Here is an 18,486-nt window from a genome sequence, read left to right as displayed (position 1 = left end):
TATGCAGAGGAATATACCCTTGAATTTCTGATCTCTCTCTCTCTCTCTCTCTCTCTCTCTCTCTCTCTCTCTCTCTCTCTCCCCTCTCCTCTCCTCTCCTCTCCTCTCCTCTCCTCAGATTTTTCTTTATTCCTATAAAGAAAATGAGAAAGATTGTCAACTTGACTGAGTTCAAATGTCATTTAATTCCCTTTTTGGCTGTCTTTCTCCACACCTGAGTCACAGAATTCAGAAAGTTTTGGTGGAGTTTTATGCGCCTTCGTCATCAGGTTTCCCAACTCAAAATGCTACACCAGTTTCAACCACACCCATGGGATGTTCTGAAAAAAGGCTTATATGTATAAGGCTTCAGAGCGATGACTCACATGGTCCAATCACAGACGGAGAGCTCTGGAAGGCAGACCAATGAAGGTCACTTATCCTAAAGCAAGCGAGCTTTCTCTAATGCAGTAGTGGGGCATACAGGTCAAGGCTGTGGATTCGCCATGTGTGTGTATGTGTGTGTGTAATTAATATATATATATATATATATATATATATATATATATATATATATATACATTCTTTGCTGCATTTGTGAATGCCCTATTCACTCACACCATTTCTAGAAGAACTAGCTACCATCCAGATCGAGTCCTTTATACTTTTGATCCCCCGCCATCTTCACTCTTTATCACATGTCCCCAAACACACGAGGAAGGCAGACTCCTCCTTGCAATGTGGAATGAAATGCACGGGGAGGCGTGTAAGGTTTGTGTGCCTGTCTGCCCACAATGCTAATCCTGTGTCCAGCCCTACTAAACACTACCCAAGCACGCCCTGCCTGTTTCTTATTACGGTCATTGCTGCTGTCTGGTAGCTCTCTGACCTTTGGGAAGCTACTCCACAGAGCCACGTGCTTCCGTTTCAGAACGGATAAGAAAAAATTTAGTTCTAACGATAGGGCCAGGTGAGATTTATAGTTAGTTTGAGGAAGTCCTTAGGACAGAGCGTGCTAATTAGCCTGATTGTTATCTTTGGGTTTTACCTAGAGAAAAACACCTGGAGCCTGCTGTCCCACTGTGAGACTTTGGGTTTTACCTAGAGAAAAACACCTGGAGCCTGCCGTCCCACTGTGAGACTTTGGGGTGGGCGTTGGGCAGGTCAGCTAACAGATTCCCAAAGGACAGACCCCTAACTAATCCACTTATCACTTGCTCTCTGTCCTCCCACCCCCACACGGTTGCCTCATCTCCAAACTTGCCACCTGGCACCTCTTCTTTGGCATTCACCAAGAGGCACAGCTGTGTTCACATTGCTCACAGCGGCTGTGAACAATGATGTTACTCAATTTTTCATTATCTAGAAATGTGATTAAAAAAAAAAACAACTATGGTCAGCTAGCAGAACCCTCTCATTATGGATTATTGCCTGTGATGCTGATTTACTGTTTTGCTTTTTATAAATTATCTCATTTATGTACATTCCTGCCGTTGCCCCTCCCCCTTCCCTGTCCCACAGTTCCCTCACTTCATTCCTCCTCCCTCTTGCCTCCGACTACCCCCCCCCCCCACACACACACCAGGCACCACCCTTCCCTGGGGCCTCAGGTCTCTCACAGCTATTCTCCCACTGAGGTCAGGCCAGTCGTCCTCTGCCGTATCTGTGCCTGGGGACTCAGAACAGCTGCTTGGTTGGTGGCTCAGTCTCTGGCAGCTCCCTGAGCTCTGGGTTAGTTGACATTACTGTCCTTCCCATAGGGATCGCTCTCCTTGAGCTCCTTCAGCCCTTCTCCTATTCTTCTAGAAGAAATGCACTAAATTACTCCAGCACCTGACCCCAGAGTTTTCTACAGTACAACTAACAGCCCCTGCAGCTTTAGAATAATTTATACTCTCCGTAGAGCACATAGTCACACATTTACCTTAATAAGTGATCTTTTTTTTTTATTAAACAAATAAAAAATCCTGTGGCCATAGTAATGTGATTTTTAACTCTTCTGTCTACCCATGAAAGGTATTTGAAACGAAGCACCCAAAAATATAGCTTCACTTTAGCCTTTTTCCCCCGTTCCCTAGAACAGTTGAGTAAATGAACTAAAAAGTAATCGCACAGAGCCTGTGAAGAGGATTGTGGAACAAAGAGGGTTACTTCATTATACAGATGAGGATACTAACACCATTGAGAACTGGCCTACCCCTGCCTGCACAAGCCAGCAAGAGGCAACGTTGGGGGACAGATTCACACAGGCCTTCCAGAAGAGCCTAGGAAAGGAAGGCCGGCTCTCAACATGTAGATTTACTCAACTCATAGGAATCTCTCAGCCACTCAGCGGAGGCCCAGTCTGATGGCATCTCTGTGGTTCTGTTCTCTTACGGGATGCAGTGACCACTCTATCATGGCATATGGTTCTGCAGCTAGACGTAATCGCCATGCACAGCCACCTGTGTGGAAAGTCAAGGACCTCAACATATCAGCTCTCTGGTACATTCAATAGCAAGTAGCACTTAGCACATCTGGCTACTCACAATGGATGCATGAGATAATTGTTTGAGAACAGAACACCGATTATTTAAAGGGTGGGGACTCAATGCAATTAGGCAGCAAACACTACCTCAGCTTTGCCATGGGAAAACTCAGCCAAGGCACTGTTGGTCTCTAGCCAGTTTTTCAGTCAGGCCAGTCCAGAGTTCTTGGGACTTTTCCTTGTGCTTACTGTGGTAGACCTGTCATAGGGAATCTGAACTTCTGAGACCTAGACGACCTGTGTACTTGGGTAGGGATACAAGCAATGGAATACTGGGAAAGTAAAGACACCTGGTGTGTCTTTTTCTCTGGTGTTTTGGGTAAGAGGCTCCTGTCCTACCACCTCACCGCCCTCTTTAGCTGAAATACAGTGTATTGGGGATGGAGAAAGGGAAGAAGAAAGTCAGTTAGGTCAAAACTCAAAGACGAAGTGCCTGTTCTGTCATTCTTGGCATCTGTCATTCTTGACACAACAGACTTTAGTTTCTTCATTTCTGTATCCATTATTTTCTGGCAATAGCTTCACTCTTCTTTTGGCAGGTGGGGATTTTAGCACTGATTGCCACTTCAAATTCCCAACCAGTCACAGAAAAGTTGGATTTAAACGTGAATGGTGTAAAGTGTCACCTAGGCTGCGTTACATTTATGATGAAATACTTACCTCATATATCGAAAGACACGAAGTTCGGCGCCTTTACCACTTAGTCAAAAGCAGCAAGGAGGAATGTCTCCATCCTTCTGCCTGCCTCACTCTTCACAGGCACTGTGGAAGAATTCACTGTCAACCATTGGTGGGGGACCTTGAATGGAAACCAAGTGAAGATTCCCACCTCCACTCCCCTGGATGGAAGAGGACCCATCACAAGAAAGGCTGGTACCAGGAGATGAGAAGGGGATGAACCTTCAACTAAACCACACACACACACACACACACACACATACACACACACACACACACACACACACACACACACACACATACACACACACACACACACACACAGGATGATCCTGGGCACCTGAGTCTGCCGGCAATAAATCTCAGTCAGTCACCACTGGCACAGCTTGACGACAATTGCTTGTTGAGGAGGAAGTACGCATTAGACTTTTAGAGTTTACTAATACATTTTTAAAAAATTATAATTGAGATGAGGGCAAGCGTTAACCCAAACCTAAGATGCCCAGAAATGACAAGACAGGCTTGGGCAGGTGGAGACTGACTTTACAGGTATCCCGAGTTACCTAAGTTTAGGCTTAACAAACTGATCAATTTTTAACACAACCCCAAATAAATAATGTAATATAACTGTGTTCTATGAAAGCTCCATCCATATAGGGTTTATGACAGTGAGTTACTTATGTACCACAATATACAAGATTAAAATTTTTTAATAGGATGAATTTTTAAAAAACGTGATTGAATAACTAAACAAAACCAAGACCCTTAAAAGTGAGAAATGAAACTTCATTTTTATCTAATGTTCTTATCCATTGAAAGCACTTTTTTAAAAAAAAATCTTTAATCTTTTTTTATAGTCCAGTCATTATCCCCCTCCTGGTCTGCTCTCCACAGCTCCTCATTCCTTTCCCATTCCTTCCCCTTCCTTCCCCACCTCCTCTCCAAGAGGACCACCCCTCCCCCACCCCACCTCTCCACTCCCTGGGGCCTCAGGTCTCTGTAGGGTTAGGAGCTGCTTCTCTCACTGAGGCCAGACCAGGCAGTCCTCTCCTGTATATGTGTCAGGGGCCACATATCAGCTGGTGTACGCTGCCTGGTTGGTGGCTCAGTGTCTGAGAGATCTCGGGGGTCCAGGTTAGTTGAGACTGCTGTCCTTCCTCTGAAGTGGCCCTCCTCCTCCTAGGTTTCTTCTGACCTTTCCCTAATTTAACCACAGGGGTCCCCAGCTTCAGTCCAGTGGTTGGGTGCCTGCATCTCTCATCAGCTGCTTGTTGGGCCTCTTGAGGGGCAGTCATGCTAGCATTGAAAACACTTTTAATTCCCTACACAGAATGGAAGTTTAGCAACAACAACAACAACAACACAAAACAAAACAACAACAAACAAACAAAAAAAAAACACAAAGCAGACACAGGATTTGGACACCTGGTTTATTGGGGGAAGCTGGTAATGAAAACTGCAACTGTCTTTGCTGCACCTTACAAAATAGTGTTCTGATATTTAAAACAAGCTCGTTTCCATTAGGTAAGTAGAAATGGTAAGAAAAAGGTAACAGAAGCCCTTCCGACATGTATTCAGAGACACTCGTTCCCAGATTTTCCACTTGCATGTACTATACAGCTCTTTTAAGTCTGTTTACCAAGGAAGACCAGGTTTTTAATTCTATTTAGGTTTCTGTTACAGTTAAAATCTATTTTAGCTCTCTGGGAGCAGAGCTCAGTTAAGGCTGAGAAGAGGCACAGGCATGTCCCTTCCTAGGATGTCTGCATGGCACTGCTGTGACAGTGGTGACCCTCCTGTGCCTTCTTCCCACCTGACCTCTCCACATCTGCCCCTCGGGAGGGATTAGGGTCAGTCCATACTCCCGCCCAGTCTGCACCGATTCTAGACATATACACGCAAAACCGTACAGAGTCGTTAATACGGCTTCTTCCCACACCCTACCCCTCTAAACTACGTGAAAAGAGGAAAATTCTTCTTAGCATTTCAGGAGTGACAGCGGCTTGACCATTGCAACCTTGGCCACATTAGAACACTTTTCTACACATCAGAGAGAGTCAACACAAAGCTTAGCAAAACAATAATTGTTCAAAACACGGACTAAAAAATTCTCACAAACGATGCTCATTTAGGAAACCATTCTGCTTCTGCTTCTTTATGTAACTGAAAACTCAAAAAAAGGTCTTTTTTAAAAAAATATTAATTTCAGACTATTTGGTCACTGGAGTTTTGACAGTGACTTCCCTTCTCTGTAGTCCTTAGTAGAAACAACCCAGTCTATGAGGAAAAACAGAAGCCCCATCAGATTATTAAATGAGAGGCCACTGTATTTCTACCTTATCAAGTTTCACAGGCATATTCTTTAACAGATGAAGCTTAAATGGTATAGAATTGACTGATATAAGGAAAAATTAGCATATACTTAGCAAACAGAATCAAGTCTTTTTAACTCCACAAGACATACATGAAACTTAACACTATTTATGAAGAATTTTCTTTAGCATTTATTCTAGCATTTCTGATCATCTGAACATTGCCCAAACGTAGGTTCCTTGTGCCTTGGAGAACAGTTTCCTCCTCAGATCCGTCTTGCAGCTTTTCTCAGGCTCTTCCTCCCACATTAGGCAGGAGGGTAGAAGTACCTGGGCTTGGCATTCCCCAGAAGGTCATCCTCGTAGTTGGGGAGGCAGCAGAAGAAGAAGGAACAGCCGATCAAGATGATGGTGGCCGCCCACCCGAAGCCGTAGGCCCAGTTATAGATGTAATTAACAGCAGGGTTATCGTGAAGCCTGAAGGTCTGTGTGTACTTCACGGGGTAGATTACCAGGGAGATGATCTGGAATACGGCTAAAGAGAAGAGAAAAAGAAGCTCACAGTATGACGGCCGGCCGCTCAAATGAACAAATGCATGAGTGAATGCAGAGTGTGCTAGTTAATGTTTGGCAGCTTGACACAAGCTACAGTCTTCTAGGAGGTCGGGGGGAGGGGCTTGACTAAAGAAACACCTTCATCACACTGGCCTGTGAGCACGTTGCTGTGAGGCATTTTCTTGATTAATGATGGGAGTGGAAAGGCCCAGCCCACTGTGGACAACGCCACCCATGGGCATGGGGTCTTGGGTTGCGTAAGAAACCAAGCTGAGCGCTGAGCAAACCAGCAGGAAGTACTCCTCCGCTTCTGCCTAATTAACTGCCCCTGGTTCCTGCTGAACTGCTGCTGTGCCTTCGCTTTCTGATGGACCCGACCTTGCAAGGTGCAACAAACCCTTCCCGCCTCGAAGCTGCACTTGGTCGCGGTGTGTTCGTCACCGTCACCCAGGGCACACTTAACAATCTCGCCAGTCACAAAGTTTCTCCCTTTAAAGGGTAATTCCTCTAACGAGGGGCTAGAGGAAGCTTGCCTACCATGAGCCAAACTAGATGTGACTGTCTGCTGCATGAAACAGATGGCTGGATCCACGCAGGAAACTCGTTGGGAAATCATTCTGTGTGACAGACACGAGTATCTAGCTTGGCCAAATCATTGCTTGCCCTCACGATTGTTCCACCATCTTAACTTGTTTCTAGAGTTCTACAGATAAACACTAAAGTGCTTTCCTACCCCCTTCCTACTTTTCTCCCTCCTCTTGTTCCTGTCCTTGTCCTCCCTCTNCTCTCTCTCNCTCTNTNTTNCTCCNCCTCCTCCTCCTCCTCCTCCTCCTCCTCCTCTTCCTCCTCCTCCTCCCCCTCCTGCACCTTCTCTTCCTCCATTCCTTCCTCTCATGGACCTACCATCAGTCTCCTGACTCAAGCTTGATTTCTATGGGACCCACCTAGTCACGGGACATCTGGCCTAGTACCAACACTGGCTATACAGATTGTCTCTCCGAGTTCATGCCTGGAGTTCTGTCCTGCTTCCCCCGTGGTCCTTGGTTGGTATGTTGAAAACTAAGAGGAGGCCTGATTTTATCCTATCAACACCATCTCTGGCCTCAGCAAGCCACGTTTTGCTACTTTTTCTTGAGTAATTTTATGCATTTTATTTTCATAGGTGTTTCTGCCTGCACGACTTACCTGTGTACCACATGCATGTAGCTTTGTAGAAACCATAACACTTTGATCATGTGGGTGCTGGGAATTGAACCTGGATCCTCTGGAAGAGGACCGTTTGAGAGATCTCTCTAGTGACTCGGTTTCATTTCAAAATCTGAGTGGTAGCTGAGACCACATCACTTTGACAGGAATTTGCCAGAAACTTCAAATAGTCCTGACTCCTAAATCCCAGAATCTTGCATTCTACTAAGAAAAGTGGACTGTGAGCTTTGTCTACCTCCCTGCATCTGGCTTCACATCACCGATGACTGAGTCACCTCCCTGGCCCAGGCTCTGTGCTACAGATTTCATCTACCCGGCATAGGATCTATGCTGCAGATTCTAAGTCTAGCTCCTCCCTACCCTACCTGATCGCCAGGTCACAAAACTCCTTCCACAAGTAAAATCATTTGGGGATATTCAGGTCCCTTCAGCCAGCATGGAGCTGGTAGGAGGCCAGGAATATTACTGTACTTCCAGGGCAGACACATCACTAGTCTGTGGAGTAGGTTTGAGTGCATGGGGATACTTAAGAGAGAAACACAGAAGACAACTCTTGTCACTTGAATTGAGAGAACAGAAGACCATCTAAGGCAGGGAGGTAAAGGGACCAGATTCCTAAAACACATACCTCCTCTGATACTTCTGCACTTCGTAACCCACTTCCAAGGACAAATCAGGTAGTTCATAGAGATGGAAGAGAACACTCTACCCATGCCCACTGAAAACACAGATGCAGGGCTGATGCCACTCAGTCTTACCAGCCAGTGCGAGGAGGCCTCCAATAACTCTGAGGAAAACAAGCATCTGGGGTCCACACAGGGCGAAGAACGAGAGAATGAAGCAGATGCACAGGATGATGAAGCCACAGAAGAGCGTGGCCGCAGCTGCTCGTCCCCACGCTGCAGGACAAAGACAAGGACACTTGTAAGATAAAATCATATGTGGCTTTCTCCCTACCAGGAAAAAGCTTTGGGAAAAAGGAGGGACTTGGTTTTACTTTATGAAGGGTTAGGAATATTTAAGTAACTCCACATTTCAAGGGAAAACTTGGTGATTCGTGTAGAGAATATTATTATAGTGTTTTGTTCCCCCTATATTGGATGGCAAATGTTTGCATCTCTAAAATGTTAAGTTTGTCTCCTTGGCTCTGTTTTCGCATAAATAGATCCATTTTTTAAAACTCAGATTTGAATTTACATGACCACGATAAACATTCTTCATACTGAACAATTCAAGTTACACACTCTTTCAGAAATGCCTCCTCTTTAAAGGATGGTTATTTGGTTTATATTAATGTCGAGTTTCATTCAAAACTTATGTGCCAAGAGTTCGTTAGTGACGGTAAAAACAATCGGGATGAGGCAGACGAACATCTAGGTTTGAAGCCTTACACAGGCTGTGCTAGACTTGTGTGCTTCTGTTCTGCAAGTGAGGAGATGAGGAGACCCTCCAGACAAGCACAAACCATTCAATAATCCCTCTCCTTCAATCTGTATGGTCTCCTCATCTCTTCCCATCCAGCCAGGCCTTCAGAGCTAGCAGCTACCATCAGGATGTGCACCAACTCATCAGAACCGCTCTTGGGGCTCACGCCATCCTCGTTGCTAGTTCAGAAGTGATGGTACACATAGATGGTAAATAGCCCGTTTGATTCCAATGTATAAGTTTAAAAAGATATAACTTGTAAACCATGAAGCACATCGATTACAGATTCATGATCTCATAGTTGGGTGTTGGTTTTGTGTTAACTGTGCTATATTCAGAGAAGCTATGTGACCATCACCATTAACAATTCCAGAATATTTTCATCCTTCCCCAAGGAATCTCATTCCATCTGTAGTCATTCTGTCCCTCATCACCCCCATCCCAGGTTCTGGCAACCACTAGTCTGTCTTCCTAATTTGTGTTTTCTAGGTATTCCACACTAATGGTCTCCTGCACTCTGTGACTTGGTGTGACTTGGCTTCTTTCACCAAAGGAAGTATTTTTTTAAAGATGAACCATTTGCACATGCTCTTACTTCACTCTTCATTGAATCTTAAAGGGGAGTTATGTGCCCCTTCCCTGGGTCCTGCCTCTTACAAAACTACAGCACAGCTAACAATACACTCATATTACGCCTGGGCCTGGTCATTTCAGTGCTCTGAGTCAAACAAGGGGTTTAGAGCAGTCAAAGCTCAGCAAGGCTCTGCCTCTGACCCCTTGCTAACCTCACACCAGTCTCCTCCTCGGTGAACTCAGCCTGGCTTCAAGCTGTCAGGATAAGCACTCCCCATGTGGAAAGCATCCTTTGTTAACTCCCTCGCCCTTCCTGTCCAAAAAGTTCCTCTTCTGTTCCCATAACTTCTGTCCATAATCTCAGATTTTCACCCCATCCCACATTAGCAAGGCTCTGTCTCATCCCTGAAGACTTCCATCCCCCCCCCCAGCCCCCAGTTTCCCTGAATGTGGGTGAAGCAAGCTCCCATCCATCCCCTTCTCCATGTGCCTCATGCCCTGGGGGGAGCCCTGCAGGGTGTATGACTGACAGCGGCATAACAAATTCATAAGGAGAACATGCATCTTTATATGTCTTCAAATACTATGTTTTCCTACAAATGCCCCCCCTCAGCAGTGGGGGGCGGGGTGTGGGGTGAGATGCCCTGTGATTACACCCAATTTGAGAGGTTCTTACAGTCCCCCCCCCCTCCAGCAAGTCTTGTTCATCCTGTCAGATCTGTGAAGGAGTGTAGGGTGAGTTTGGTTTAAAAGCACATGACTAATGCTAAAGCCAGAATGTACAATTAATGTCTCTTTCCTCCCTTTTGCCTTGTCCTTTGTGTAAGGGAATTTTTAAATGAGAAAGGACTATGCTTTGGTAGACAATTAATTGATCAGCTCTTCTTTAAGCATATATAGCCCATAGCTCACAGTGTCATATTAAGTAATGGTACTTCTTCAAATACAGATTCTTATGCCTGCTTCTAGACCTCCTGGATCAGGGCTTAAAAGGCTGGACCCAGGAAGCTCACTTGTTAGTAGCCTTGTGGTTCTTCAGTGCATGCCAAAGATATGTTTTAGTGCCTGCACAAACAACTGGCTTCGTTGTGACATTTTCATACACATGTACACATACAATGTACATGATCCTTGTACCTCGGCTCATATTCACCCTCATGATTCTGTCTTCCCCTTCTAGCCTCTCTAATTTTCATGTAATGTATGTTAATGGAGGCAGGAGGAGTAAATCTAGACTCTGTATATAACAAAAATGTAATATTCTGTTTTACTCCCCCCCCATCTCTGTCAATCTCTGCCCTTCCCTTGTGTCCCTTCTATGAGCACACTGAAGGCTGAGAATAAGAGTGTAGATGACTAAGATCTATAAAAATGGAAACAGTGCTACCCTGAAAATGCTTATGGGCTTCAATATTTGATTTGAAATCAAGGAGTCTATTTGTTTGTCTGTCTATATAGCTATGGTATGGACAACCATTAAGTTTAATAAAAATCAATCATTACATTCAGAAAAGCAAAATGTATTTCCCTCTATGAAGCCAAATGGCAACAGATCTAAATAAGCACACAGAGAACTCAAACACAATTTTTAGGAAAAACAGAAATATTTCCTACCAAGGAACATATTTTAATAACTGAACTTCTATAATCACAGACTGTCTTGAAAGTCTAGCTAAATAAGTTCTGTGTAACATTGCCCTATTCGTTTTACCTGTTCATTTGGGGGAAATTAGATGAATACAGACAGGTTACTGATGTGACTTCTGTCCCTGATATCTGGCTGAAGTGTAATCCACTCCTAACTTCAGGAATGTGCAAAGAATTTCATAAAAGAAAAATAGCAACCTAACGTACATTTCTCCTACCTGCAGGCGAAGCTATACTTACAGTGAACCATCTGGGGCACTTTCCCTATTAAATCAATTAGCTAATGTCTTGTTTACTTAAAATGCTGAGTATAAAGAAAATCAAAATGGAAAATGAAGCAACATTTTCGCTTGGGAAAAGCCACTCCAGTTGTGGAACATGTAAAACCTGCTCCTTGCAACGGGGCAACACCCACACTGAACTATCTAGCTACCATTTAGACGGAAATCTTGGCATGGTTTTAAAGATCAGAGCTGATACATGGCAGCCCTCTCCAAGCAAGACAACATGTCTTCTCAGGTCAACAGCTGGATTACTTTAGGATAAAGAGACTGGCCGTACCAGGTCTCCACAGGGCCTAGGCCAGTCTGAGAAGTGGACTGCCGGTTGCACAGGCTTTAGCATCACTTTCTCACTGTATACATTTTTGTAAGCTAAAATACTTATATTTCAGGTACCTTTGTTCTCACTCAGCTGCCCGGGAGCTTAACATCTATAAGTATACACAGGCTCTGGGAACTATTTCTATTTTTCTATTTTACATTATATTATGGTTCAAATTACCAACACCAAGGAAAAACATCCATCTTCCAAACATGTCCCAAAGCTACTATTTCATGATTTTTCTGGCTCTCAGCAGTTTGCAGGTAGAGCTCCTCTTCATCAGTTCAGGGTACAAGTGTGTCCTTCCTTACTATCCAAGCTTTGCCACCGTTCCTAGCTGTGTGGAGGGGATTCACTAGGCTGGGACAATGAAAGCAAGCAGGACTCCAAGGGGACAGACACATGTTTCAGGGTCAAAATCGTGCGTTCGCTTTCCTTTCCTCATAGAAAGAGCAAGCTACTGTTTTCTGTACGCATCCTGGGAATGGCCTAAGTCTGTTTTCTAGGTACTACTATAAAGCTTAGGCTACGGAAGAAACCAACGAAAAGGGGCAATGTTACTGCTGACAGTCAGTCCTGATCTGTAAGTGTTTTGGAAACTCACTAATTTCCCTCCCCTCCTCCCCCAAATAGTTGTGTGGTCCACTCCATGGCTCAAGACTCTGTGGGCACCAATGTCATCAAACTGAAGCGGGGCCCTTTCCTAGACCATCCATTCTTCAGTGAACAAAATCAAAGGCCCCACCTAGAGGAGCAGAGTTTCCGATCAGATGTTTACTGTACTGTTACGCTGAGGTTCTTTATGCCATTCATAGGCAGAAGTAAAATCTGAATATTTTAAAAACTAAAAGACCTTACACATAAGTAGGTAAACATGGGTGGATGTGACATATAAAAATACTGTTTTGCATATTGAATAGGAAGATAAAGGCAATGGTGGTATTTAGGGTATGACATTCATTTAGAAACTTTTGCAACCACACCCCAAACTTGCCCTGCTTGTCGTTCCTGGGAAACTTGTTACACTGAAGATTCTAAGCATGGTTGGGTTGAGACTCTGGTAGTGACTTTCCCATGAAGTTGATTTGTAACCCTGGAGGAGCAAAAGTCCAGAGGAGGATGAAGAGCAGACCTACAAAATGCATTGTATACAGGGCCACGCCATCATCTTGCAGAAGTTCTGGGAGGCAATAAGGAATGGCTGGCCTAAGAGAGAAATGGTGGGAGGGCCATAGATAAGGCATGCCAGCTGCTGGAGCATCCAGACACACTGGACCCATCCAGACACACTCAGACACACTGGGCACTCTCTCCTGAAGCCCAACAGGTGGTGGCTAGGCACCACTGTACTTTTACAGAGCCCCTGTAAGGAATGGGAAACTATACCCTATTGCAGCCAACAGACCCTCAAATATTTCAAATCTATCAGATGGAAGAATGCAGGCCCAGAGGTCTGTGTTATAAGGGCAGACCCAAGTGAAGTCCTTCCCAAGACACTGAGGTTCTCTGGGTGCCACAGGAACAAAGAGATGTTAGGATAGCCTGCACCATGGGCTCAATGCCTAGACTTTACATATCAATGTATATTTCAAAGTTATTCCATCAAGGGAGTGGATGACCTCTGAATTTGCTGTTAAGATTGTGAACATATGTACACGCAGGCATATGAAATCTATCTACTAATCTGACTTCATAAAATAACAACAGTTTACCTCCCACCCCCTCCCACCAGCAAACTCCCCCCATTCCCCACAAAGCTGCAGGAGCATCATCCCAGAATGAAGGCTTTTCTGGTGAGTTTAGCCTAAGGTAAATTGTGATTGACTGTGATATATATATATATATATATATATATATATATATATCCTGCACTTTTAGGAACCAGGGCGATTCATCTCATAGACTACTCCGATCCTGTGACTTGTGGGAAAGCAGTGTCTAGGAAAAATACTGTGTGCATACTAAGGGATTTAAGGGATATCTTCGGTAAAACTGAGGTTCTGTGCTTCAGAGATGAATTCCAGCCACTGACTTTCCAAGGACCCACACCCCCGTCCTCTTCCTCCTCTTCTTCCCCCTCCTCCTCCCCCTCCTCCTCCTCCTTCTTCTTCCAGTGCATACCTCATCCCTGTACCCTCCACCCTGACGTGCCAGAGCTAGCCTGGGATCTGATGTCTGTGCAGTGGAAACTTTATTTTAACTCCCTGTCACAATATTCTCTAAACTGGAAAAGAAGGTCCCAGCATTGCAAAAACAGAGTGTGCACACTCACTGAAGTTTAATGCTGAGTTTGGCTTATAGGAGAAACTTGAATGATCTCTCCAATTGCAAGTCTAGGTTCTTACTTTCTTCTCGATAAAGATAAGCCAAACATTCAAGCAAGTATTTGCTTAGATAAATGTTAATTAAGCTGCCACCATGACAAAACACTGAGGGTCTAACTTGGCTTTTTATTTATTTATTTATTTATTTATGTAGGAAAATAAATGAGATGACTATGTAATCCAGAATTCTTAAAATTTTAACAATAATAGTGAAGAATACATTTATTTATTCCTAGGAAATTATTGACTTTTATAAAATATGCATATTATTTAGTATTATGATCGCCTTTGCCAAGAATGTACTTAGACCAAAATAAATGTATTACTGTTATGAATATCACTCGGCAAAACGCAATCTTCTAACACTTTGTCGTGAAAGTTTTGCTTTGTTAATAGCTTCAAATAAATATTATTTTCAAGGATCATGAAGAAGCATTCTAGAGGGAGAGGCACAGATGCTAAATATTGGTATGGTTTAAACAGACCTAACTGCCTGTTCCTTGCCATATAAGACAGTGTTCCTACCTTGTGGGAGCTCATGCAAGCACACTGCATTTAGCAAGGTCCCATTAAAGCTTTCTGAAGACTATCACCCTAAAGTGTAGAACACCTCCATTTGCTTGCAGTTGTGTGGTACACTCATGATCAGTCAACACAGAGTAGGCAGAATGAGAAGTACTTTAACTCATCCCTGTGTACAATGGTGAGGAGATGGGGACATCACAGATGGCTCCACGGCTCTCGTTCCCTTCCACAGACTGACACTAGGGTCAGTCTTCCATTGGTGTTTTGTACCCAAGTGTTGAGCAAGAGCTGTCTACCACATTATGGGAACTTAATTACCTCTGTGAAGGAGGTAGGAATAAACTCCCCTGAGGTGTAAAAATCTCTTTAACACCTATCCCGGATCAGTTGAGAACCAGGCACCGCATCATGAAAGTAATACGTCTTCAAGATTCATTTGGGAACATGGAGGTTTCCCAAGGCTGATTTCTAGATAGTGAATTGAAACATTGAAGTGGGGAAAAGCTGCTGCTTCAGAGTCATGGTTAAAGAAGCAACCTAGAAACGAAAAGCGCCCTTTCCCTTCCATTCACTCAGTAATGGATCCGCCTGAGGTTAGAGCAGACACACCTTAAAGGATGAGCTTACCCTACAAGGCAAGGAACCGGGAAATGGCACTGTGTGTGTTTCACAAGAGGGCCCTGCAGGCCAAATCATGTCCCAGCAAGAATGCTGCTCCTGCCTCTGCACGCTGACTTCTTCTTTGGGACTGTATCAGCCTTGGAGGGAGCTATAATTATCAAAGTCTATTCTAAAAACCTACAAGCAGCATACCTCTTCCGTCCCCTGAAAGACTCGAGTTTGAATTCACTTGAAGAAACAGCTAGGCTATTCCAAAGCAACACATTGCCTGTAAGAACCTAAAAGATTTGAAGCAATAGAAAGTTCTGTAAGCCAAGCATTTATGCCTGTTTTTAGGGAGAGCACGGGCCTTAAAAAAAAAAAAAAAAAAGCAGGAACATCTGCTGTCTCCTCCTTTTGTTACAAGCCTCCCTGTCTGGGGAAGTTCCTCCGGGGAGGATGAGCTGATAAGGGCCAGGCCAGAACTCAGACCAAACAGCATCTAGCAGGGGTCCCGGGTGCTTCAGGAAAAGAATCAAGTAATGGTTAATCTAGAAAATGAATGAAAACAGAAAAGTAACTCGCTTCCTTTAAAGGGGGCAAACTGATCCGTAAAGCCCGCACACTACTCCCTACACACTGCTGGTCACTACTGTCCCCATCCTAAACAAGAGGGACGCTTGCTTGAGGGAGAAAAGACTCAAAGACTACTACTGACTTGTAAACCAAGTACTTGGGGCCTTTCCCTGGCAGAGGCAAGCAGAGTTCTCCCGCGATGTGTTAAAAGTGCCAACTCCACTTCAGTGTTTACTTCTCCCATTTTAAATCAGATTCAGATAAACTTCCTTAGCAGTCACTTTTCAACTAAAGCCACCCCCCCCCAGAACAAGAGTGCACATGAAACGGCTCCACAGCTAAGATACTGAAAAATATCTATCGAAATCATAACTGCTTCTACTTGTCCTGAAAGGACTTTCTCATAAGATTTAAAAAAAAAAAAAAAAGTTTAAGTTAGATGAAATGAATTCACCCTGGCATATTATTTATTTTTACACGTACTTTGCAATGACTGACATCAGTTTGCACAGGTAACTGAGAAACTTTATTTTTAAATGAGTTGGACTCTTTCTTTCGGGATTGAGCCTCATTCGGGTCACCCAAACCTGCTGCTTCTGAAGTTTGAACACTAAGCGGACTTTGAAACACCCCACTACCCGTGACCGCTTAAAGACCGGCTCCAGCTGCTACCGCAGCTCAGGCCCCCAAGGGCTTCCCGGAGGCGGCGGCCACTCACCGTACTCCATGAGGCTCTGGCAGCCATCGTCGTAGGAGCCGCTGCCGCCGCCCTCTTCGAAGCACCTCCACCAAAGCGACGAGGTCTGGATGTGGTTGCTAGACTGCAGCCAGCCGCGGCCGGCCAGCGCGATGATGTCGAAGGCGATGGCGCTGAGCAGCAGCAGGGGCAGGATCCACCTGCAGCGCTCGCAGGCCAGGCCGCAGCGCAGCATGTCGTCGGTGGCGGCGGGCGCGGAGCGGAGGAACGCGGGGCAGGAGCGGCGGCCGAGAGTGGTCCTGCGAGCGCGGACACCGCGACTAAAGGAAGAGGCGGCTCCCCCCGACGACGCGGCCCGGGGCTGGCGGCGGGGGAGCGGCGCTCCGGCCACACCTTGATTCCGGTGACTCAGAGCGCACCGCCCCGACCTGCCGGGTCACCCGGGCGGCGGAGCTCAGGCTCGCCCCGGGCTTGTCGCCAGGGTGGGCGTGCCTGTGCCTCCAGCCGCCTGTAGTCCCACCAGATTGCCGCCAGCCCAGCGCACACACCTGTGGTCACTCCAGCGCCAGCCTGTGCTCTGCCCTAAATTAACAGTGTAAGGAGCATGGCTAAGGCTACACTTGAGCTCCAAGCACCTTGCCCAAGACATCCTAATAGCCTGTGAATAAATGATGGGCCCTAAAATGTAAGGACTTGTGGGCTCAAACCTGGGAGCCTCTGTCCCTGGCTTCCTCAGACAGATACTGCACTTCCTGCCCGGATCCACCTTTGGACCTTGGCTCTTGCTGCCATAGACACGCAAATGTTTTGTGCCCTGGTGGTTCAGGCTGGGTGACCAACAGGTCCCAGTGGCTCACTCTAGGCTGCGGAGGCTGTCTCCTAATCTGGGAAGCTTTGGTGTTGATAACTTCAGTTCCCTTTGCCCCAGTTAGTGTGTTCCCTACACAGCTACCCTTTCTATCTACTTCACGCAGTTTTTGTTTTTTCAAATAAAATCACGTGTCAGCATGCACCAGCAACTGAAATCCTTCCCAAGTCCTGAGCTAGTTTCTGTCCCTGAGAATCTTCCCTTGTAGCAGGGAGGGTGAGGCAACAGCCAGGAGTGGCGCTGAGAGAAACAAATTCCCAGTGCCAAGTCAATGGTGGCCTGGGACAGAGTAACCAGAACATTCACTTTTTACCCTGTGCCCCGAAATCTTCTGAAACCTCATGTCATCTTAAAGAAATGGAAAGCCCTCAGTGGTATTTCCTTCTTACTCATGACGCTCGCAACAGAAGTGGTTACTAGGATGCATAGACTAAGAACACTGCGAAGATCTGTCTCAGAGTCCAAAGAATATCGCTAGCCAGCCTTCACTTAACAGAAACCAGTAAGTATTTCAGTTCCAAAACCCGCAGAGTCATACACGTTGGGCAAGGTTCATTGCCCACTGGACAAGTGCGGTGCGTATGACCTAACATTAGGATCTAAAGGCTTTCAAACGTAATGAAAATATTTTAGCTGGCTATGTTCTATGTGGAAAAGTCATATTTTTACCAATCAAATGAGTTTCCACTGGTGTCTTAATGAATAATTTTGGACTGTATATATACTATGTCCTCACTCTCATGATTCAATTTCCAGAGTTTTGCGGAGTGGAACTCCTTAACATCAAGCTAGTCAAAGGTAATTTTGACTGTTCAGAATCTCTGAAAGAGACTATACTAACTAATTGGTTCTGTCCGCTCAAAGGGGGATAAGCTATAGTTTATTTCTCAAGATAAAAATAACGAAAGCTAAACTAATTGATGCTTAGAGCCAAGACACCACGTGACCGGCATAAACCACAACATCAGGCAATTATTACTAGATAATTTCTTACAATCCAAAGGCACATACCTGGAGCTGGGCCTGATCCTTGTTTATCCGACTCCATAAACTGATTTATAAACGCAAAAGGCAGTTGGAGGTGAACTTTACAAAATTCCTTATGCTGTGAGAGAAAGAGACCACTTCCTGGTGAGACCTTTTTCAATAGCTTAGATCTTGTTTCTTGTTTGAAATCACTCCTGACCCTACAACCTGACATGCTATCCAAAATAAAATGTAAAAATTTTTCTGTATAACAAGATGATTCCAAAATATAACTTCAGGGATTGTTTAATTTAGTTTTCTAAAACAGTTAATCCCACCCTTTGAAGAAAAGGTTAATTTATGAATCTCTAACTTAAAGTTTCAATTGCTCAGCCAGTGTCAGCAGGGAACAGCAGCTCATGGCT

At 44.9% G+C, this 18,486-nt stretch overlaps 1 protein-coding gene across 1 annotated transcript; it reads right to left on the bottom strand.

Annotated features, from left to right (window-relative positions):
• Window positions 1-4,595: 4,595 nt before the first annotated feature.
• Window positions 4,596-16,685, bottom strand: Perp (p53 apoptosis effector related to PMP22). Its single transcript, XM_021221510.2, has 3 exons — window positions 16,249-16,685; window positions 8,016-8,156; window positions 4,596-6,031 (listed from the first exon to the last, which is right to left on the bottom strand). The coding sequence occupies exons 1-3, from the start codon at window positions 16,460-16,462 to the stop codon at window positions 5,805-5,807; spliced, it is 582 nt and encodes a 193-aa protein (XP_021077169.1). The 5' UTR covers window positions 16,463-16,685; the 3' UTR covers window positions 4,596-5,804.
• Window positions 16,686-18,486: the final 1,801 nt, after the last annotated feature.

This window comes from Mus pahari, chromosome 21 (genome assembly GCF_900095145.1).
Source record: "Mus pahari chromosome 21, PAHARI_EIJ_v1.1, whole genome shotgun sequence".
Classification (NCBI taxonomy): Eukaryota; Metazoa; Chordata; class Mammalia; order Rodentia; family Muridae; genus Mus; species Mus pahari.
The sequence above is the reverse complement of the archived record's forward strand: the minus strand, read 5'-3'. Positions and strand labels throughout refer to the sequence as shown.

Coding starts and splice junctions, on each gene's coding strand:
- Perp (XM_021221510.2), bottom strand. CDS start 16,462: ATGCTGCGCTGCGGCCTGGCCTGCGAGCGCTGCAGGTGGATCCTGCCC. Junction 8,157..16,248: donor CCAGAGCCTCATGGAGTACG/GTGAGTGGCCGC, acceptor TTTGTCCTGCAG/CGTGGGGACGAGCAGCTGCG. Junction 6,032..8,015: donor AGGCCTCCTCGCACTGGCTG/GTAAGACTGAGT, acceptor TCTTCTCTTTAG/CCGTATTCCAGATCATCTCC.